The 24,478-nt window shown below is 44.0% G+C and overlaps 1 protein-coding gene across 2 annotated transcripts in view; it reads left to right on the plus strand.

The window, feature by feature from the left end:
- Nucleotides 1–207: 207 nt before the first annotated feature.
- The window catches only part of TRPM3 (transient receptor potential cation channel subfamily M member 3), a 1,089,849-nt gene continuing 1,065,578 nt past the window's right edge, over nucleotides 208–24,478 (plus strand). For both annotated transcript variants that reach the window (XM_077249054.1, XM_077249055.1), the window contains exon 1: nucleotides 208–717. In XM_077249054.1, coding sequence (XP_077105169.1) covers nucleotides 535–717 — 183 coding nt within the window. In that variant the 5' untranslated portion in view covers nucleotides 208–534. The remainder of the gene's footprint in view (nucleotides 718–24,478) is intronic.

A 24,478-nucleotide genomic window follows, 5' to 3' on the forward strand; every position in this document is an offset into this window, starting at 1 on the left:
CTCTCCATACATTTTAGGCACCATTTCCCACCTCATGTTACCCAGTAGAAAGCTCTGCTTTATCTCGCACAGTTCCAGCACCTGAGCAGTAACAGCCCCCAGTGACTGTTCTGTGGGGGGCAGCACTTCTCTTCAGCCCGGAGTCTGCCTCACTCGCTCTCTTTCCATCTGCGGTGTGTTTTTCCTCACTGCCGGTGGTCTTCTCTGGTTCCTAGCCCTGTGTCATCCCCCTGCATTCTGGGGGGCACATGCTCTCTCTCTCGTGCATGCCTCTCATGTTGCTGTCCGCTGTAGCCGCCAGTATCCACGCTGCCATTCCTCAGTGCCCGGGTGGTGCAGTGTCAGTGTGCACCGTGCTCTGCCCTGGCTGTGATACCTGCCTAGGTAACACAGGGCGACACCCCTTAGCTGCCAGATCCCCGGAGAGTGTCTGCACCATGGGAGGAGTGTAGTGCAGCAAGTTTGTGGCGATCAGCAGGTACTGTGCAGCTGAGCCCACTGCTGAGGAAACTCTCTCTTCGCCCTGGGCAGACAATGGTGAACAGGTGGAGAAACCCTGGTGACTTGGAGAAAGGTTGCTCTATAGAAGGGGCAGACGCAGGGAGGAAGAGGAGTGCCAGCCGTGCCAGCCGAGGAAGGTTTAGTGAGTCCTGGAAGAGAATAAGTTCAAGGCAAGGATCGACCAGGCGATCTGGACTGTTGTCGCTGCAGCCCCTGGTAAGACCAGCATCCCCCTCATTGTGTATGCATGATCGCCCTGTGCGCTGGCCCCCTCCCTGCATGGCACAGGCTGCCAGCTGTGGTGGGCATGGGGGCTTTACATTCCAATTCTCTCCTTACAAGACACTTTCCAGAGACCAATATCTTCAATTGGCTTAGTATTAAAACACAAAGAGTTAAAAGAAAAAATCAATTCAGGAGATATGGGGTTAACAAACTCAGTTATAATGGGCTTAATAGGCACTGTAAACAGTTAATGTCCCGAATATTCGGTGAGGATCGTCAGCTCTCGGGCGTAAAAGATGAAACTTGTCATCTGTGCAACATGTGTTTAGTGCCATCTCCATAAGGTGGTGGCTGCGAGGTGTTACGCTGGCGATATCGCCCTGTGACATTAATATGTGTTATATCACGCCGTAATACCGGGAGTAGCTGGCGTAGATGAGCCGTTACATTGTTTTGCCTTGTTTTGCTATTCGAAAGAGTTCACATGGGAATGTCAATTAGGGAGGCTGTCGTCTTAGTAGTAGCAGTCCAATTAGCACCGCTGCCTCGCCGGCTATGGACATAGGGAAGACGGCGAGTATCGGAGACATTCTGCGCCCCAACTCCGTCATTCAATTCTTAGTTCAGAAATCAATAGTACACATGAAAATAGGAAACTTTGTCACATATAGGAAAAATCCCTTGTTTTCTCCTCTTGGATCGATCGTTCACTGCTAATTAATAGGTAAATCAGTAATATCTGTATTCAGTGAAGCCTGATTTTCCCATTACTGAGATAGGAGACGGCACTTGGTGCTTTTAAAATTCTATGGTGGGTCCAGAGGGGATGAGGAAGAGGATAGGGCTAGAAGCAAACTTAGGTACATTACCATGATGAGTGTTGAGTTTTCACCCTGCAGAATTTCTGCATTTTAGTTTGTGTTTTTTCATTGCTTTTTTTAGTGTGTTTTTTTACTATGCGTTTTTATCGTGTTTTTGAAGCTGTTTTTTGTCTTTTTGGTGCATCATGCTTTAATTGAAACTGCTTAAGTTTTTGATACTTCTTGTTTTTTTTTCCTTGACAGCAACGTATTGCTATACTTAGGTGCAGATTACATGCATTTTTTTTAAAATGTTTCCATCACAAACACATGAACTAATGTAAGTCTATGGGGAGAATCCACACAGAAAATTAATTGAATGAGCAAGATAAATTGACACTCTGCGGATTGGAAAAACGTACCGTAGGTCAGTTTACGCAGCGTTAAAAAAAAAAGGAACAGTGGGCGTAAAACACTGCATTGCTGCCACCGTGAAAAACGCAGTCAAAACTCATTGTGTGAACGCAGCCTGAGATTCTGCTGCCGGGTCTCCTGAAACTACTGTTACAGTTCACCATAGAGCTTTAGGTCTGTGTTCACTGAAGACAGATGTCACCTGGGAATTGAGAATTTTGAGACTGAATCATCTGTTCAGGAGGAGAAAGAAGCGGATTTTTGGCAGATATATTAGAAAGCTGCTTATTTTCACACGTACTGCTGAGTTATGGAAAAGACAATGAAAACAATGGGTTTCTTTTTAAGCATGTACGTGTTCATTATAGTTTCCTCCATTTGCTGAAAAAAGTTGCATATGATTTAATAATAATTTTATGCTTGTTGTAAGCTGACTTTATTAGACAGTACTATGTTTAGTACACTTTGTGAATGTTATGCTAAATGATTTAAGTACAGGAAAGGCTATCCATATCATACATAGATTTGAATGTATAATGCATGCATACTTAAAGGGGTTGTCCGATACCTATAATGCCCTTTATATATATCTTTCTTCCATAGGCATTTTTGTAATTTGCTTTATTATGTAATTCCCAACCATTCTCCATATAAAGCTAATCTGGCATTTTTTTTCTTTACTTTCTGTAAAGTTTTGTTTGAGGGGAGTCGTAAGTGGGACATCACAAGAGGATGACCTTAAAGTCACTTCTTCCTTCTATCATTCCTCCTGACACAGGACGTCATCATTGGGCGGCACTGTAGTCACTGACCACTTTTTCTGTCACCTCCCTTCCCTAATGATGTTCCGTTTTGGGGGGAGGTGGGGGATGCTAGAGAAGTGACTGCTGCTTCAGTAGCCACCACCTCAATTCATGTATGCCTGCTGCTGCCCTCACCTTCAATGGCCGCCACAGTCCCTGCTTCTGACACCGCCATCTCTTTCCATGAAGTGATGATGATTTGTGAAAGGGCGGTGATAAAAGCTGTCATTTAACCTGTACGGTGGTGCTTCAGTCACTCACCCTACTTTCATCATTGCCCCCGGATGATGATTTGTTTGAGGGCTGTGTTATGACGCTGGTGTCCCTCACCACGCTTCTATCAACACACCCTTCATTTCAGGAAAAAAGACAGTGGTGAAAGAAGCAGGGACTGTGGCGGCGGAGTTTGAAGATGCGGGAGGCAAATAAACCAAATTACAAAAGTGGTTAGGGGTTAAATATAGATATGTACTAAGGGCATTATAGGTATCGGACCACCCCTATAACTAGTACAGTGAAAAAAAAAGTAGGAGAGTGAAAAAGTTAATCCTCACCTAGCAGTTCACCTGTGCACCCCAGACCTCATCCGGTCTTCTAGTCTTGTAAGCACCATGGGCAACGCACGTCATGACTTTGAAATCAGGTTATACATCTCCCAAGGCACTGACAATGCACATCGTGACAACATGAATTCATTATGTGCATTTTGACATCTGAAGCCTACTTGGCACTAGGAACCAAGTCAATATGCTAGGAGACCCAAAGAGGAGAGGATGTCACATGTGTGATGCGAGAGGGAGCAGCATGGAGGACCAAACATGAATTGTGGGAAGGTGAGCGGTGAGGGTTTTCTTTTAATCCCTTGTTACAGCCCCATACTAATTTGTAAACGTGTGACCAGTCACCACTATGTTGTTGAGTTTGCAGAAATAGAAAAAAATTAAGATTAAGGAGAATCCAAATTCAATTTGCCTCAAACTGATTTGCTCACCTTTACTGGCTAAATTAGCCCTCTGTTTACTGCAATAGTAGTCCTTTCTGTGTCTGTGCACCCAGTTATACACTGTGACGTAGCGATCACTAAGCGGGTTGGGGTACACTCGGCAGCGATAAAACATACAGCAACAGCGTCTTCCTTTTAACAAGTCCATTCCTAGTTTATTATACAAGCATAAACCATTATAAGCCACTAGCTATTGAACCCGTTCTACGCCCGGGTGGCGAGCATTTATATTGGAATATGGTCTCCATCCTGGTATGTGCTGCTCCTATCCTGTCATATGCTGCTCCATCCTGCGCCCCCATCCTGTCATGTGCTGCTCCACCGTGTCATGTGCTGCTCCATCCTGCGCCCCCATCCTGTCATGTGCTGCTCCACCGTGTCATGTGCTGCTCCATCCTGCATCCCCATCCTGTCATGTGCTGCTCCACCGTGTCATGTGCTGCTCCATCCTCATCCCCATCCTGTCATGTGCTCCCATCCTGCGCCCCCATCCTATCACGTGCTGCTCCATCCTGCGCCCCCATCAGTGCGGGCGGCTGTGCTGAGTGCGGGCGGCTGTGCTGAGTGCGGGCGGCTGTATGTGGCTGTGCTGAGTGTGGGCGGCTGTATGTGACGTGGCTGTGCTGGGTGCGGGCGGCTGTGCTGGGTGCGGCAGCTGTGGACGGCTGTGCTGGGTGCGGTGGCTGTGCTGGGTGCAGCGGCTGTGCTGGGTGCAGCGGCTGTGCGTGGCTGTAGGCGGCTGTGCGTGGCTGTGGGAGGCTGTGCTGGGTGCGGCGGCTGTGCGTGGCTGTGGGCGGCTGTGCTGGGTGCGGCGGCTGTGCTGGGTGCGGTGGCTGTGCTGGGTGCGGCGGCTGTCCGTGGCTGTAGGCGGCTGTGCGTGGCTGTGCTGGGTGCGGAGGCTGTGCATGGCTGTGGCGGCTGTGCGTGGCTGTGCTGGGTGCGGCGGCTGTGCTGGGTGCGGCGGATGTGCTGGGTGCGGCGGCTGTGCTGGGTGCGGCGGCTGTGGGTGGCTGTGCTGGGTGCAGCGGTTGTGCGTGGCTGTGGGCGGCTGTGCTGGGTGCGGCGGCTGTGGGCGGCTGTGCGTGGCTGTGCTGGGTGCGGCTGCTGTGCGTGGCTGTGGGCGGCTGTGCGTGGCTGTGGGCGGCTGTGCTGGGTGCGGCGGCTGTGCTGGGTGCGGCGGCTGTCCGTGGCTGTGGGCGGCTGTGCGTGGCTGTGGGAGGCTGTGCGTGGCTGTAGGCGGCTGTGCGTGGCTGTGCATGGCTGTGCTGGGTGCGGCGGATGTGCTGGGTGCGGCGGCTGTGCTGGGTGCGGCGGCTGTGGGTGGCTGTGCTGGGTGCGGCGGCTGTGGGCTGTGCGTGGCTGTGGGCGGCTGTGCTGGGTGCGGCGGCTGTGGTCGGCTGTGCTGGGTGCGGCGGCTGTGCGTGGCTATGGGTGGCTGTACGTGGCTGTGGGCGGCTGTGCTGGGTGCGGCGGCTGTGCGTGGCTGTGGTCGGCTGTGCTGGGTGCGGCTGTGGGCGGCTGTGCGTGGCTGTGGGCGGCTGTGCTGGGTGCGGCGGCTGTGGTCGGCTGTGCTGGGTGCGGCGGCTGTGCGTGGCTGTGGGCAGCTGTGCTGGGTGCGGCGGCTGTGCGTGGCTGTGGTCGGCTGTGCTGGGTGCGGCGGCTGTGCGTGGCTATGGGTGGCTGTGCGTGGCTGTGGGCAGCTGTGCTGGGTGCGGCGGCTGTGCGTGGCTGTGGGCGCCTGTGCGTGGCTGTGGGCGGCTATGGTCGGCTGTGCTGGGTGCGGCGGCTGTGCGTTGCTGTGGGCGGCTGTGCGTGGCTGTGCTGGGCGCGGCGGCTGTGCTGGGTGCGGCCATTTTCTTGGTCCTGCTCCCGGAGTCGGCGCCTGCGCAGTCCGCGCTTTCCGGCGCCATTTTCTTGAAGACACTGCAATGTGTCTTCAAGAAAATGGCGCCGGAAAGCGCGGACTGCGCAGGCGCCGATTCCGGGAGCAGGGGGACAGTCACGGCCCGGAAGCGCGTCGGTGGAACGGGTCAGGTAAGTATACTCACCCTCCGCCTCCTGGCTCGTCCCTGCTTGTCCGGTGGAGATCGCGGTGTGCGTTCAGCGCTTACGCATACCGCGATCTCCTGGGAGCGTCGCTCTGTGCGGTCCAGACTGCGCCGGCGCTTGCGCTTGCGCAGTCTATAGAGGCTTCGGACAGAGTGACGCTCCCAGCGTTATATTATAGATGTGAATATCACAGAACCGACATAGTCCATTTCAGATGCGGTTATCTTCGCAGAGTCCAATATATGACGCCTGTCAGTTCACAATCCCCCAGGCTCTGGGTTACCTGCTTAACAGATTCTCAGGTTTCCCAGCCTGCCTTTATATAGGTCCTGACAGTAGTCCAGACCCTCAGTGCTTCCTGGACTTCCAAGAGATCCAGCCAGCTCCAGTCTCCCACATGGCCATCTCCCCCCCATGTGGGGCAACCAGGAAACATATATGACCTTTCTGACATTACAGGAACACACCCCTGGGAGGTATGTGGTTAACCAGTCCCGCCCATCACTTTTTGGTTAACCCTTATATCCAGCCCTTTACTAATATACAGGTTTGCGGGTCAACAAGACCCAGCAACCTGTCCTGGATTCAGATCGCAGCAGACCTCTGTGCGATACATACCTGTCTCTCAGTATACCAATAGTTAATACATCACAACATCTTTGTTAGTTTATTTCATAATTAAACATTCGCATGAGTAATTCAGGCAGGAGCAGATATACCATTGGTGTAACTGCAACCTGTGCAGCTGCACAGGGATCTTCTTCTATCTTCAAACCAGTAAGAAGCTTCTATGGACTGCCCTCTTCTGTATAAGCAATGGTTGGTCGTCTCCTCTCTGTGTCCACCCATGCATCCAGGTCATATTGCCACTTTATGGGTTGCATTAGTTTTTGGGTTTTGATTATGCCTACTTTGAGCTTACCAATTTATAATTTTTATTCACGTCACGTGTTTACAGGTAACATGAACGGTGAAGGAATATATACTGCCTGGTATATTTACATCCTCTATATACAGTGGGGAAAATAAGTACCGTATTTTCCGGCATATAAGATTACTTTTTAACCCCTGAAAATCTTCTCAAAAGTCGGGGGTCGTCTTATACGCCAGGTGTCATCTTATAGGGCTGGTGTGGAGCGATTTGCGGTCGCCGCATATGGTGGGGGGAATGGCCCCGATGACGTGGTGAGGGGGTGCCTCACCGGGAAGGTGTAAGTGAAGCAAACTGCAGGCTTCCGGGACACCCGGGGTATGGAAAAAAGAGAGAGCTGCGCTGTGCCCAGAAAAACACGGCTCTTCATCCGTCTGGCCCACCCTGTATCCTATTATCTCCTTCTTTGTCTCGCGGGCCAGATGCGTGGAAGAGGCGTGTTTTTCTGGGCACAGCGCCGCTCTCTCTTTTTTCCATACCCCGGGTGTCCCGGAAGCCTGCAGTTTGCTTCACTTACACCTTCCCGGTGGCGGCCCTGCGCTTAGTAACCCGATGTTTACCCTGGTTACCCGGGTGCTGCAGGGGGACTTCGGCATCGTTGAAGACAGTTTCAACGATGCCGAAGTCTTTCCCCTGATCGTTGGTCGCTGGAGAGAGCTGTCTGTGTGACAGCTCCCCAGCTACCACACAATAACTTACCAACGATCGCATCGCTGTTCGTGATCGTTGGTAAGTCGTTTAGTGTAACGGTACCTATACTGCAGCAGGGATTTTAACCCTCTTATACACACAGAGTTCTCCAGATCTTTCAGGTTTCGGGGGTGTCGCTGGGCAACACTAAGTTACGGCTCCTTCCTAGGATTTTCTATCAGATAAGGAGACTGCCTAGACCACTCCAGGACCTTGAAATGCTTCTTACAGAGCCACTGCTTAGTTGACCTGGCTGTGTGTTTTGCATCATTGTCATGCTGGAAGACCCAGGAACGACCCATCTTCAATACTCTTATTGAGGAAAGGAGGTTGTTGGCCAAAATCTCAGGATACATGACCCCATCCATCCTCCCTTCAATACAGTGCAGTCGTCCTGTCTACTTTGCAGAAAAGCACCCCCAAAGTATAATGTTTCCTGCACCATGCTTCACAGTTGGGGCAGTGCTCTTGGGGTTGTACTCCTTCCTCCTGGAGAGGAGTTGATATAAAAAGCTCTATTTTGGTCTCATGACCTTCTCCCATGCCTCCTTTGGACTTTAAGTGGACCAAGATAAGCAAGTACCTCCCTATCTATAGCATCACATCTGTAAGGTAATAATTGTGGTTTGTTAAATTCAGGTACATTTTTCAGACACTCATGAGTTTGTTCGGGATATGTAGAGCTTAAGAGAATTTAATTTGTGATCTTCTTATTTACATTTTCCAACAAAGACGTGGGAGAAAGAGATTTGACTTTGTGTTCATGTTTGCAAAAAATCTTTTTAGAATAACTTTGGTGGAGGAATTACTTCTCAGAGAGAAGAAAGCATCATCGTAATTCATGCCAATTCTATTTACTATAAGAGAATGTTTTTTTTATGTTGGCTATCAATATGGATAATATTATCTATATTAGTCAGTTTAACACATAATGGGGTATGTAACTTATTATTTTCAAATGTAATCAACACATCAGGAAACTGACTAGATCTCTTGAAACTCTTTTAAGGTAAATGTAATATCTTCAGTCAGTGTATTAAAATAAGAATGAAAATTCTTCATATGCACTAGTTCAAGTGAGGAAGACCTCTTTTTTGTAATACCATTGCCACATAGCATGTTCAAAATTGTGGGAAGCAAAGACCCAGTCCTACTTTAGGACTCCCATATTTATGTTGGCATTCATATGGTGCCCATGGTGGTACCTAGCAACTGTGGACAACAGTTATCACAAAAAAAGAGAAATACAGCTCTGGCAAAAATTAAGAGACCACTGCAAATTTTCAGTTTGTCTGATTTTTCTCTTTTGTAGGTATATTTTTGAGTAAAATGTAAATTGTTCTTTAATTCTATAAACTACTGACAACATGTCTCCAAAGTTCATGTGACATAAATTCCCCTTAAAAAGTCTTAAATCTTTATTTGAATGTATTATATAAAAATACCACTTCCCAGTGTGAAACAGAAAAAAGGAAAATTGTTAAAAAAAATGACTCAGAAAAAGAAAGAAAAAGAAAAACTGCTCCTAGGTGCACCTGACCTATTAATTGACCCTTCACTCTCCTGCTGTCCCTGCCTGGCAGTGGAGGTTGGCACCCTGATAGATTATTTGGCGCCCCCACTCCGCGGCGGCTGAAGCCTGCTGGCCCTAGTAAATATCTAGCCAGCTGCAGGTGAGAAAACAATAAGCAAATTAAAGTAATGAAGAAAACAGGAGTGAGGAAAAATATGGTGCACACTAGGAGAAAAAAAAAAAAAAAAAAAACTATCAATCCTCCATTACATTTAACCCCGCTTAGGACAAAACACACTATGAATGTCTGGCCAATCTGGCTATTTAATATTCAGTATTAGTCCCCCACACACCCTACAGATACATATAGACTGGTGTGTAGGACAATAGTGGGAGAATTGAAGGAAAATAGAAATACAATTGAAATGACCTGGTTAGGTCCAAATGGAAGACTGTACCTGCCCACACTAGCTTGACAATTATTGCTTGATACTCCTCATAAAAGTACATGTGGAGATACATACATAATATTATAAAGGCACCCGCATAACAGCAAAAAAGGTGCCAATAGGCAGTCTTAACAGATAGTCAGCATCTATGTTGAGACATAATACAGTGGACCAAAAAACTGATTGATACATAAAACAGCCAAGAAAACTAAAGATGTTGTCCAAAAGACAGGACACTTAGCTGTTAGTAGAACGCCCCGACGCGTTTCCCCGTCATACGGTTCCTCAGGGGGCACAAATAGATATAGAACAACCGAGGGTCAATGATGCAGGTGTCTCCAAAGTTCCAAGGAATACATTTTTTATTTGTTTTCTGAAAATGAGAAATGGTCAAAATAACAAAAAAATGCATTGCTTGCAGACCTCAAATAATGCAAAAAGAAAACAAGTTCATAATCATTTAGAAACAACAATGCTAATGTTTTAACTCTGCAAGAGTTCAGAAATCAATATTTTGTGCAATAACCATGATTTTTAATCACAGCTTTCATGCATCTTGGCATGCTTTCCATCAGTCTTTCACACTGCTTTTGGGTGACCTTATGCCACTCCTGGTACAAAAATGTAAACAGTTCTTCTTTGTTTGATGGCTTGTGACTATCCATCTTCCTCTTGATTACATTCCAGAGGTTTTCAATGGGGTTCAGGTCTGGAGATTGGGCTGGCCATGACAGGGATTTGATGTGGTGGTCCTTCATCCACACCTTGATTGCCCTAGCTGTGTGGCATGTTGCATTGTCCTGCTGGAAAAAACAGTCCTCAGAGTTGGGGGAACATTGCCTGAGCAGAAGGAATCAACTTTTTTTCCAGGATAACCTTGTATGCGGCTTTATTCCAGGTATCTTTCCCTCCTCATTTAAACATGCAATCATAACCCCTTTACTTAAAAAGCCATCCCTGGACCAGAACTGCACTGCTAACTACAGACCTGTCTCTAACCTTTCCTTCATCTCTAAACTCCTGGAACGCTTGGTCCACTCCCGTCTAATCCGCTATCTCTCGGATAACTCTCTTCTCGACCCCTTACAATCTGGTTTCCGCTCTTTACACCCCACTGAAACTGCCCTCACTAAAGTCTCTAATGATCTAATAACAGCTAAATCCAAAGGTCATTGCTCTCTGCTGATTCTCCTGGATCTATCTGCCGCATTCGACACTGTGGATCACCAGCTCCTTCTCACTATGCTCCGCTCCATAGGCCTCAAGGACACAGCCCTCTCCTGGTTCTCCTCCTACCTCTCTGACCGCTCCTTCACTGTATCCTTTGCCGGCTCCTCTTCCTCTCCTCGTCCCCTTACTATCGGGGTTCCGCAAGGCTCAGTCCTAGGCCCCCTCCTCTTCTCTCTTTACACGGCCCCTATTGGACAATCAGCAGATTTGGGTTCCAGTATCATCTCTATGCTGATGACACCCAATTATACACTTCTTCCCCTGACATCACCCTTACCCTAATTCAAAATACCAAGGATTGTCTGTCTGCTGTCTCTAACATCATGTCCTCCCTCTACCTGAAACTAAATCTCTCCAAAACAGAACTTCTTGTGTTTCTCCCTTCTACTAACCTCACTCTACCCAACATCGAAATTACCCTGGAGGGTTCAACCATAACTCCCAAGCAGCATGCCCGCTGTCTTGGGGTCATATTCGACTCCGAACTTTCCTTTACTCCCTACATCCGATCACTCACTCGCTCTTGTCATCTGCATCTTAAAAACATCTCCAGAATCCGACCTTGTCTCACCGTTGAAACTGCTAAGACTCTTACTGTTGCTCTTATTCATTCTCGTCTGGACTACTGCAATTCTCTTCTAATCGGTCTCCCTCTTACCAAACTTTCTCCTCTCCAATCCATCTTGAATGCTGCAGCCAGAGTCATATTTCTGTCCAGCCGCTTCACCGATGCCTCCATCTTGTGCCAGTCATTACACTGGCTACCCATTCGCTACAGGGTCCAGTATAAACTCGTCTCTCTCACCCACAAAGCTCTCCACAGTTCTGCACCGCCTTATATCTCCTCTCTCATCTCTGTCTATCGCCCTACACGTGCCCTCCGTTCTACAAACGACCTAAGACTAGCATCGCCCATAATCCGAACCTCACACCTCCGTCTCCAAGACTTCTCTCGTGCTGCACCAGCTCTCTGGAATGCACTTCCCCAGACGATCAGACTGATACCTAGCCCCGACCTATTGAAGCGCGCTCTAAAAACCCATCTCTTCAAACAAGCCTACTACATCAACTACTCAGTAAACTAACTTTGCCCTGTTCCCTCCTTCCAAATATCACTCTAAATCTGCACCCTACTATTCATCTGTCTCCACACCCTCCATGCACACGATAACTGCACTTGATACTTGACTATTGCACTTAAACACACGGGCTGATGACCGGATCATGCAGCTTTATATGAAAATCCCTATGTATTATAATTGCCAGACCTGAAATAACAAGCACTTCTCACCTATTGTGTCCCCCCATTGCCTTGTAGATTGTAAGCTTGCGAGCAGGGACCTCACTCCTAATGTCACTGTTTAAATTGTCTTAACCTGTATTGAATTTATTGTTTGTACATGTCCCCGCTTAATTGTAAAGTGCTGCGGAATATGTTGGCGCTATATAAATAAAAATTATTATTATTATTATTATTATTCATACGTCCTTCACAAAGAACAACCTGCCCAATTCCAGCCTTGCTGAAGCATCCCCAGATTGTGTAGTAGAATGTATCTTTTTCGCCGAGAGGAATCCCATTGATCATGAAATTATTTGACTTTTTCAATGCAGTAATCACTCATGTCACAATTACATTTTCTTCTTTTGGTCTCTCCAAGTTTCAGATGCAATTTTTAAACACGAGAATCAATAACCTCTTTAAAGTTAGTCCACTATTCTGGTGTAACTAGACCTTTAAAACTCTGTTCAAGATCACTAACAATACTATACAAGAATGTGATCTAGTTTCTCATTGGAAAAATTCCATGTTTAACAAAAGTGCATATTTATAAAAGATAGCAAAAAAACTGGTATTTTGTATAAATGAAGTTGGACGAAAGTTTGATCTCCCTCCCAAGGGATACGACAGATTTTATAGTATTCTGCCAAAGTTAGAAGATACAGTTGCATAGTCCTTGAGATTAGCTTCATACTTGTGTCTACTTTCATGGGTGGATGGTGCTGTAAGAAACCTTGTGCTGCGTTCCCATTATACCACTAAAGGTTTCCCATTATACCACTAATCAACTGCAGTGTATCTAATCACATTGGCTTAATTGTTGCATTCATGAAAAAACGTTATCTTAAAAAAAAAGTGACGGTGCAAGCTCAATGGATAGAAACATGCAAAAAAAGAAATGAAAAAAAAAAAACAAGCACAAATCCACTATAACAAATGTTTGCTATAGTGGATTTGTATGGCTTTTTTTTTATTTCATCTTTTGTTTCTTTCCTATATTGACAAACATTACAGTGCAAGCTGAAAGGGTAGATAAATGCAAAGGAAATGAAAAAACTAATAGCACAAATCCCCTACAACCAATATTTGCTATAGTGGATTTGTATAGCTTTTTTCATTTCTTTCTGTCTTTCTTTAAAAAAAATGAAGAAAATAATTCAGCACAAATCCACTATAACGAATGTTTGCTATGGTCGATTTCTACTGCTTTTTTAAAAATTCTTTTTAAAATATATAATGTGATCTACCTTTAGATTGGTTTTAACTTTTTAATTACAGTAAATTATACAGGAAAGAAATATATCTTGGTACCGTGTTAGCCAGTAGAAAGAAAAATATTTAGAATTGAGAGTCCTCAGTGGTTGATACCTTTTAATGGCTAACTGAAAAGATGGTAACAAATTGCAAGCTTTCGAGACTACATAGGTCTCTTCATCAGGCAAAGACTAAAACAAATTCTGAAGAATCACATATTTATGCACAACAGCATAGAAAATAAAAAGATAAGATAGGTGACATGAAGCAGAATTACCATGGGTGATAAACAGTTATATCCATAAATATTGGGCCAGTTGTTAGATAAGGATTGTTTTATTGGGGTCTCGTTCTGTTGTGATGACCCCACATGGTCTGAGGGGCAAGTTCCTTAGTTGATGTAAAAAGACATAAATCCGTGTGACACATTCATTCCTGCAGTGAAAGTGTCAAAGGTCATCATCAGTTTATATTCCCAGACTCTTCTGTCTCTGGGATTTGAAGCTACCTTTTAATACAAGTAATTTCATGTCCATAATGTTATGATTTGGGAGACAAAAATGTATTGCCAAAGGTAGATCCATTCTTTTTTCTCTTATTGTGTGGCGGTGAGAATTCAATCTTGTTCTAAGCTTTTGCCCTGTCTCCCTGTCAAGAGCCACCAGAATATCAAGGAATCACCTGCTACATTACAAAGCTAAAGAAGAAAATAACCGGGTACCTCTAGTAGTTACCTACAATCCAAATCTGGAGGCGCTAAGGCGAGCTGCACGGAAATTACAACCTTTACTTAAAAAAGATGCCCGCTTACAATCCATTTTTCCAGACCCCCCACTACTGTGTTTTAGGCAGCCCCCAAATCTAAGAAGCATCATTGTCAAGAGCTCCCTGTCCTCTCCAACAGCTGCAGGAACCTTTCCTTGCAACCAGAAAAAATGTAAAACCTGTCCATTTATAATGACCACGTACAAGATAAAGATCCCCAACTCACATCAGGACTACAAGATCCTAGGTACTTTCAGCTGCATCACTTCTAATGTGGCGTACCTAATTATTTGTACTAAATGTCCAACTGGGGGTCTGTATGTGGGGGAGACAGGGCAAAAGCTTAGAACAAGAATGAATTCTCACCGCCACACAATAAGAGAAAAAAGAATGGATCTACCTGTGGCAATACATTTTTGTCTCCCAAATCATAACATTATGGACATGAAATTACTTGTGTTAAAAGGTAACTTCAAATCTAAGAGAGACAGAAGAGTCTGGGAATATAAACTGATGACGACCTTTGACACTTTCACTGCAGGAATGAATGTGTCGCACGGATTTATGTCTTTTTACATCAACTAAGGAACTTGCCCCTCAGACCATGTTGGGTCATCACAACAGAACGAGACCCCAATAAAACAATCCTTATCTAAGAACTGGCCCAATATTTATGGACATAACTGTTTATCACCCATGGTAAGGGTATGTTTCCACGGTCAGGAAACGCTGCTTGTTTGACGCTGCGCAGAGCTGCAGCGTCAAACAAGCAGCGTCCAGATGTTCCAGCATAGTGGAGGGGATTTTATGAAATCCCGTCTCCACTATGCGTGGAAACCCGCACGCGGCGGCCCTGCGACTCCGGACATGCTGCGCGTCTTTTCAGATCGCAGCATGTCCGTACACCTTGCGGGGACGTAGCGTCCCCGCAAGGCATATCACAGGGCGCTATGGGAGAGAGCGATCATCCCGGATGTGAAGAGTTAACACATCCGGCATGATCGCGTCCCAGAAAGGGGCGGGGCTTAGCGCCGAGCGGCTTCGCCGCTGCGGCGATACCGCCAGCCATCCTGACAGTGGAAACATACCCTAATTCTGCTTCATGTCACCTGTCTTATCCATGGTTTTTCCCTTTTTTTTTTGTTTTTTTTTCTATGCTGTTGTGTATAATTATGTGATTCTTCAGAATTTGTTTTAGTCTTTGCCTGATGAAGAGACCTGTGTAGTCTCGAAAGCTTGCAATTTGTTACCATCTTTTCAGTTAGCCATTAAAAGGTATCAACCACTGAGGACTCTCAATTCTAAGTAAATTATACAAACATTCTTAGTTACCGTGTCCTTCTCCATCTTGGTTGTTTGCGCCATATTTTTCATACACTGGCTTTGTCCCTTGCCTAATATAAAACAATGTTGTGGAAAGTCACAGCAAGCATCATGAGCTGTCAGCTTCCTTAGCTAATTATGCATATAATGTTGAAAAGGGAAAGTTTGCCATCATCATGTGAAAATGAAATAAGACTAGGAGCCCGGACTGCCCTCTCTTCTGGGTGCGCCTTCACTTTAAAGTCTGTAGAGAGATGCGCTCAGGTATATAACTGGAGTATTACCGTATATACTTGAGTATAAGCCGACCCGAGTATAAGCTGACCCCCCTAATTTTGCCACAAAAAACTGGGAAAATTTAATGACTCAAGTATAAGCCTAGGGTGGAAAATGCAGCAGCTACCGGTAAATTTCAAGAGTAAAAATAGATACCAATAAAAGTAAAATTAATTGAGACATCAGTAGGTTAAGTGTTTTTGAATATCCATATTGAATCAAGAGCCCCATATAATGCTCCATAAAGTTTGATGGGCCCCATTAGATGCTCCATATTAAAATATGCCCCATATAATCCTGCATAAAGGGTAATAAGGGCCCCATAAGATGCTCATAGAGATATTTGCCCCGTTATAGTGCTGCACAAACGTTATGGCCCCATAAGATGCTCCATACAGACACTTGCCCCATATAATGCTGCACAAACATTATGGCCCCATAAGATGCTCCATAGACACTTGCCCCATATAATGCTGCACAATCGTTATGGCCCCATAAGATGATCCGTACAGTCACTGCCCCTTATAGTGCTGCACAAGCGTTATGGCCCTATAAGATGCTCCGTACAGTCACTGCCCCTTATAGTGCTGCAAAATCGTTATGGCCCCATACAGATGCTCTGTACAGTCACTGCCCCATATAATGCTGCACAATCGTTATGGCCCCATACAGATGCTCCGTACAGTCACTGCCCCTTATAGTGCTGCACAATCGTTATGGCCCCATAAGATGCTCTGTACAGTCACTGCCCCTTATAGTGCTGCACAATCGTTATGGCCCCTTAAGATGCTCTGTACAGTCACTGCCCCTTATAGTGCTGCACAATCATTATGGCCCCATACAGATGATCCGTACAGTCACTGCCCCTTATAGTGCTGCACAATCGTTATGGCCCCATAAGATGCTCCGTACAGTCACTGCCCCTTATAGTGCTGCACAATCGTTATGGCCCCATACAGATGCTCCGTACAGTCACTGCCCCATATGCTTTTGCTGCGATAGAAAAAAAAAATCACATACTCACCTCTCTTCGCTCAGGACCCCCGGCACTTTCAATATTTACCTGCTTCTCGTGCGGCTCCGTCTCTTTTCAGCACTGACGTTCAGCAGAGGGCGCGCACTGACTACGTCACCGCGCCCTCTGACCTGAGCATCACAGCTAGAGGACGCTGATGACGGAGCCGCACCGGAACGAGGAGCGGTTAATATCGCACAGCGCTGCGCAGCGCTGTATACTCACCTACTGCTGGCGCTGTGCAGTCCCTGCTTCTTCCAGCGCTGCATCTTCTTCCTGTATTGAGCGGTCACAGTTACCGCTCATTACCGAAATGAATATGCGGCTCCACCTCTATGGGAGGTGGAGCCGCATATTCATTACTGTAATGAGCGGGACCATGTGACCACTCAGTACAGGAAGACTACGCAGCGCTGGAAGAAGCTGGGATGCGCAGGGACCGTGCCAGCAGTAGGTGAGTATAATTAGACAGCCCCCGCCCCCCCTCCCCTGCCGACCCCCGGGTATGACTCGAGTATAAGCCGAGAGGGGGACTTTCAGCCCAAAAAAATGGGCTGAAAATCTCGGCTTATACTCGAGTATGTATTCGGTATTTCATACTCCGTAGCACAAAATTAATCTTTTTTCATCATACTGTACCTGACAATTTATCTACAATGAATTCCAGTTATTCTGTCTTGCATGTTCTGCTCAAGTAATCATTTCTGTTTAGACTAATGATCATTTAACCAGTCTGAGAACATTTTATCATTAGAATTGTAATTCTTTGATCATAGAAGCGTTCCCAGCCAGAAGTAAACGTAACAACATAGTTACGTTTGAAAAAACTTTCAAATGACAATTATTCTTGCTATTCTAATCAAGAGATTTGTAAAGTAGGACCCCCATGAGTCAGCTGCCAATTTGTCTTCTAAGAAAAGGAAAAAACATATATAACTTATGGCTCCAAGTATGGCATTCAGAGCAAATCAGTGACTCAGTTATTCTTATTCAGCATTGATAAACATTAAATTAGTATTCCCATCTCATGAAGTCATGGCAAGATATGAGGATATGACTTCACTTCCTGATATTCAAGGTCAAACCATTGGGATCCCCACCAATCCATAGACTAGAGGGCCACATTGCTGATTCTTAGCTGCAGAGGTTGGACCCCCCAATATGATATCAATTTTTGATGTAACAATACAATGCATTGTTGAGATTGTTGAAAAAGGTATTAAGTTCATTTATTCATTCCTAAGAGTTCCATATGCTTAGAACGTGTTCACATACTACATTTTGCTGTTATTTTCCCCCACATGTTTTCGTCTCGGAAAAACACAACATTTTACTGTATCAGCAAAGTGAGTGCTGCTTATTTTTTCTTTGCAGATTTGAACCATTAAGTGATCTGCAGCATTTCAATTCTTTCTGTGTTTTTGCAGCGTTTTTCATCCATTTAGATGATAGGGAAACAAGTGCAAATAAAAAACGCAATTGACTAATTTAATTATAATGAGTTTGACAAGATTCAAGTCAAAGAATAAATAATAAATAATAAGCTGTGATCCTATGTTGTCCTATCTGTATCCTCTCTTTTGCTTCCACCCCTGCCCTGGAGTTGTGGTAGGATCAGACCATGCTCCTGCATGGTCAGACACAGCCATTACACAGTACACAGTAAGGACACATGCATAAGATAATCTCAGCACAGGAACATTTATTTTTTAATTCTTTATTTTAGGTATATCATAGAAAAGATACAAACATATCTAGGGTACAATCAAAATACATAACATCTTATGATAATCCAACATGTAGGATATTAGGATATAGTATAGGAAAGGAGATGTGGGAACCGGGGGAGGGTAAGGAGGGAAAGGTTGAAGGATGAATGAGATAAAAGAAAGGGAGGAGGAAAAAGTATTAACAGGGTACAACAAAAAATAGTTAGGTACACATATCAGAGCCAAGAACAATGTTTACAATTCGTCGGAAGGCAAAATGGAGGAGCTAGAGACACCTGTGAAATCACGTTGAGTGAGGGTCATATCCGAGTGAGGGACATCACCCTTATACTAAACCTAACCATGCAAGTAAGACCCTTACTTTGGAGATAACTCTTGAAGTTTTTTCCATGGAGACCATATTTTGTTATAGATTTCATGGGCATGTGTTTCCCAACTGGTGAGTTCTTCAAGTTGGGAAATTTGATTTACCTTAGAGGTCCATTCCCCTAGGGTGGGAGGAGACTCATCTCTCCAATGTATGGCTATTAAATGTTTCGCCGTACTAACCAGTAATGGGAGAAGCCTGTGTTTCAATGGTTTAAAACTTTTGGATGGGCAAGATAGCAGAGCTTCAGTAGCCTGTAGATCAGTATCAATAAGTTTTAGTTTTTTAAGATTAAGATTGATGCTGGTCCAAAATTCCCTGAGTGTTGAGCAATCCCAAAAAATAAAAAAGAGTATGGTGACCAGTTTGACTATGACATCTCCATCACGTGTTGGTGTCAGATAAACCCATATGATGATGTTTGGCCGGAGTCATATGCCATCGAGTTAGAATTTTATAGGAGTTTTCCTGAAGTAGAATACATCTAGAGAAACCACGTGCATTGAATAAGATTTTGATAATTTGTTCTTCTGAGAAACTATCATTAAGTTCTGATTCCCAGGAATATATGAAAGAAGGTTTAAACTTAGGGGGAGGAATACTAAGGTGACCATATAAACAGGAAATACAGTTTTAATCTCTGGGACGGTAATTTAGTCATGATATCCAGCCAGGACCAGTTAGATTTAGATGGATATTTTTGTCTAAATTGGCATAAGGTCTGCCCAATATGTTGCAGTTGAAGAAAAATTTTTTGATGAGCCAATGCATTATCAGGCCACTCGTTATTCCCCAAAATCTTGTTGTCACAGAAACTGGTCAATGTATCCCTAGGCAATGCAGACCAAAGGTTATATGGATTGTTAAAATCAGGATCTAATAGATATGGTAAAGAGCCAAGAGGTGTCAATGTAGATGGGAAAGAGGTAGTCGGAAGCTCACTAACAGAAACATTTTTTTAAACTTATCCAATTGTTGAACTTATTATTATTCAAAGATCTGTTGATTAAAATAACTTTGTGGGAAATAATTCTATGTAGAGTTGTGGCTAGGATCCTTAATTCAGGGCCAAGGTTCAGTTCAAACACACGGCTTATACGTAAATATATTGGCCATGGCAAAGAGCCTTGTTGGTTTGAGCCCACACTTCCCTGGGCACACAACATCCGGGTCCCAGATGACTTTTACAAATTAAGTTATTGCTTGATATTAACCTCTTTCTGACCTCGGACGGGATAGATGGTGGGCATAGCCCCATGCGGGAAGTAAGTGGATCAATGCATTCCTATGTGTGCGGAATCCCCGCGATTCCGCAAATTAATGAATATGCTGCGTTTGTTTCCGCTCAGGAAAAACACGCAGCATGTGCCTACAAAATGCGGATTGCATTCTTTTGATAGGATGCTTAATGTGAGCGTTTTTTTCGCAGTTTTCTTTATAGCGAAAAAATGCAAAAAAAAAAGCAAAAAATCCGGAACGTGTGCACACAGCCTTACAGTGAAAGTCTATTGAGCCTCATTCTGACCCTCCATAGACTTACATTGTAAAAACCACTTCCGGGTCACGCAGAGTGCAATATGACCTGGAGAGTCTGCAGTGCAGTGATGTCACTGAGAAGAGGAGAAGAACAGCGCAGGACACCGGAGTGAGCAGCGGTAGGTGAGTAGATTAACACATACACACTACATTACATGCATGTACACACATTTAATTAAAAAAAATGAATGGGAGTGGTTCTTTCATAGCTAGTAAGTTAGTAAGTGTAAAAAAATGGCAGCAATAACATTTACACTAAGTATAGAGATGCAGTGATATACAATGCATCAGTCATTGCATAATGATCTAACCATGTATCATGGAGTTATTGAGATATACACATATTGACAAGATTTGTTATTGCATCAGATTGTGTAAACCATGGTGTCATGATGCTATAATTGGTAGATAGGTGTGAGGCCAATATGCAGCTTTTATAGATTTGGCCTAGAACTAGTGCACACCTCTAATGTTAGAATTTCTAGACAAATATTTATGGCCAAACCTCTTTAGGATATCCTTAAATTTATGTTTTATTTCCATGAACAATAAAAGGCAAAATTTACTAATACTGTTTAATGATTTTATAGTAGCACTGTTAGAATGTTGCTTCCAAATAATTCTGACAGTTGTAGCACGGAACAAAACTATAACATGAAATGTATCTGAAGCCAAGAGACATAAGGACATAAGGACAAATATATTTACGTATGTAAATTACTCAAGCCATATGTGCCATTTATTGTGTACATGGTTTTTCTTACATGGAATCTGTTCCCTTGGAAATACTCCATAAACTACAGTAGTTTAATATGTGATTTGTATCTCACTCGAATTCCCCCATTGCGTACCTGCAAATAGGCTGTGCATGGCACGCTCAGAATAAGCCCTGGAGTTCTGTATTCTGTCCTCTCACTCAGTTTGTAAGGCATTGTCTTTTAATTCCTTTCTGACATTTGGTGTAATAATACGTCCCTGTGCCCTGAGCCTTATTGACCAGGGATGGATTATTACGTCATCACGATCGCCCACACACACATTGACAGCTGACACTGACAGCTGACACTTGGCGCTAAGTGCCAGGAGCAGTCCCTCACTGCTCCCGGCACTTTAACCCCTTAAATTCTGCGATCGAATGCGAGTCCTGCATTCCAGGAGTCGGCAGAGGGATGACAGCCCCTGTGCCGTTGGATCGGAGACCCCGCGGAGTGACGCGGCGTCCCGATTATTGCCATGGTGACCCCATGTCGTCATGACGACATCCGGGTTACCAGAGCTAAATAGTTGCTTGATCATGGGCAGTGCATGATCATCAACTTTCTCTGTCAGTGCAAAGCTGACAGTTTGCACAACGTGGGGATGCAGCTGCATCCCTATGCTATACAATCGATCAGACTGCAAAAAATGATAGTCCTATAATGAGACAAAGTTAAAAAGAGTAAAACATGTTTTTAAATAATATTAAAAATATTTTAAAAAATTAAAAATAATAACAAAAGAAAAATCTAAAGCTATTGTATCTATAAATAAATATTTGTATGAAAAAATATAAACAATAAAAATACACATATTTGGTATTGCCAAGCCCGCAACGACCCAACCTATAAAACTGTCCCACTAGTTAACCCCTTTTGTAAACTATAAAATAAAATAACCAAGGCAAAAAACAATTCTTTATCATCATACCGCCAAACAAAAAGTGGAATAAAACGTGATCAAAATAGCGGATATAAATAAACATGGTGCAGCTGAAAACGGCATCTTGTCCTGCAAACATAGCTGTCCTGTGACACAGCTCCATTAGGGGAAAACAAAAAAAATGTTATAGCTCTCAGAATAAAGCGATGCAAAAATAATTATTTTTTCTGTAAAATAGTTTTTATTGTGTAAAAGCGCCAAAACATAAAAAAAACTATATAAATGTGATATCGCTGTAATTGTACTGACCCGAAGAATAAAACTGCATTATCAATTTTACCACACATGGAACGGCATAAACCCCCCCCCCCCAAAAAAAAAAAAAAATTAATTTATGAATTGCTGGTTTTTGTTCATTCTGCCTCCCAAAAACCAGAATAGAAAGTGATGATGTCATTTGCCCGAAAATGGTACCAATAAAAACGTCAACTTGTCCCACAGAAAACAAGCCCTCACATGACTCTGGAAAAATTACAGCTCTCAAAATATGGTGATGCAAAAACTATTTTTTGCAATGAAAAGCGTCTTTCAGTGTGTGTGGCCGCAACCAAACATGAAAACCCTATATAAATCTGGTATCGCTGTAGTTGCACCGACCCGAAGAATAAAGTCGCCTAATCACTAATACCGCAATAGGAATGGTGTAAAAAATAAATAAAACCAATTCTTCACCTGCTGTTGATTTTTTCATTCTGTCTTCTAAAGATAGCAGTAAGGTTCGGCGCACATTTATCTTGTGCTCTGCGCTGAGCGCTTGCAGCTGGGATTCCGTGTAAATCTCTGAAATACATGACTCAGATGGAAACTCTGGCTGAAGATTCCTATAATGAGGCAGATGAAGTCACTGTGGATGTCGTCTGACCTGTGATCCGTGGTGTCCGTCTTTTTATGATTGCATAAAAGTGCCGCCGGCCACAGTTTTTTTCACTTCTGAAAAGAAGCGCACTGCTGATCAGAGGCCAAACTTAGTCCAGAGTAACTCTGCTGCCTCATTATAATGAATGGATCCCTCGGGGGGGGGATTCATCTGAATCACGTCACTCAGAGATTTAGATGGAAACCCCAAAGTAAGTGGTCAGCTTAAAGCTTCAACTCAATACACAAAAAAAGCAAGTCTGTACTCAGATCTGTCATCTGTTAACGGAAATATAGGGGCCTTCCATGCTACTGGTAGCACAAAGGCTTTGGAAAAGCAAAATGGCTCCTCACTGGCCAAAAGAAATTCAGCAAATTCTCCACTCCCAAATCTCAATGCCCCCTCCCTTGTATGCCCCATAGTGTACCAATACCACATATAGCATCCATGTTTGTTATTTTTGAAGTGATGAGAGCCCTCCTAACTTACAGGTGCTTGCCTCCAGAAGCATGGGCTAGGCATAATATACTGGTGACTGCAATGTACTGGTGACTGCAATGTACTGGTCACTGCAGTGTACTGGTAAAGGCAGTTTGCAATTTTCACTTGGCAACATTCTTTGCTGCTTGTTTCTGGAAAATACCCATGGAGCTAAAATCATCACTACACCTGTAGATAAATTCCCCAAGGGGTATAATTTCCAAAATAGGGTCACTTGAGGGGGGATTCTGCTCTTCTAGCAATCAGGGAGTCTGCAAACGGTTCTAGGAAAATCTGCGCTCATTAGGCAAATAGTGCTCCATTCCACCGAAGTCTCTCCGTATGGATAAGTAGTACTGTACAGCCACATATGGGGTATTGCCAGATTCAGTAGAAATTGTAGGATAAATTTTGGTGCCATTTTTACCACTTTTTCTGTGAAAACGTAGTATCTGGGGCTAACACAAAATTTTGGTGGTAAAATTGTAGTTATTTTTTTCACTGCCCAGTGGTATAAAATTCTGTGACACACCCGTTGGTGTCAATATGTTCACTGCTGCCCTAGATGAATTCTTTGAGAAGTGTAGTTTGTAAAATGGGGTTACTTATGGTGGATTCTGCTGTTCTGGCATCTCATGGGCTCTCCCAGTGGCACCTGTCTCCCATGGCACCTGCAAACCATAACAGTAAAATCTGTTGCTCCTTGCCTTCTGAGCTTTGCACTGTGTCTGAAAAATATTTCCCTATTACATGTAGAGTATTGTTGGACTCAGGAAAAAATGGAACTCTGTTTGTTGTAAAAAAAAAATTCCTAGTAGCTCTTATAAAAATTAAAAACTGAGGTATAAAACAACATTTTTGTGTAAAAATGTAATTTATTCTTCCTTCACCGCTCAGTGGTATAAAATTCTGTGACGCATATGTGGTTTTAATATAATCACTTCAACCCTAGATGAATTCATTGGGGAGTGCAGTTTGTAAAATTAGTTCTCATATAAAGGGTTTATGTTGTTCTGGTACCTCAGGGGCTCTACAAATGTGTCATGGCACACTCATACCATTCCAGCAAAATCTGAGCTCCAATATGGTGCCTCTTCCCTTCTGAGCTTTGCACTGTGCCTCAAAAGTAGTATTCCCCCGCATATGGGCTATCACATACTCAGGAGAAATTGCACAACAAATTGTATGGTATAATTTCTCCTGTTACCCTTATGAAAATGCAAAATTGTGGGCCAAAATAACATTTTTGTGGGGAAAATTAATTTTTTTAATTTTCATGGCTCACATT

Source organism: Ranitomeya variabilis, chromosome 1 (assembly GCF_051348905.1).
Source record: "Ranitomeya variabilis isolate aRanVar5 chromosome 1, aRanVar5.hap1, whole genome shotgun sequence".
Lineage (NCBI taxonomy): Eukaryota > Metazoa > Chordata > Amphibia > Anura > Dendrobatidae > Ranitomeya > Ranitomeya variabilis.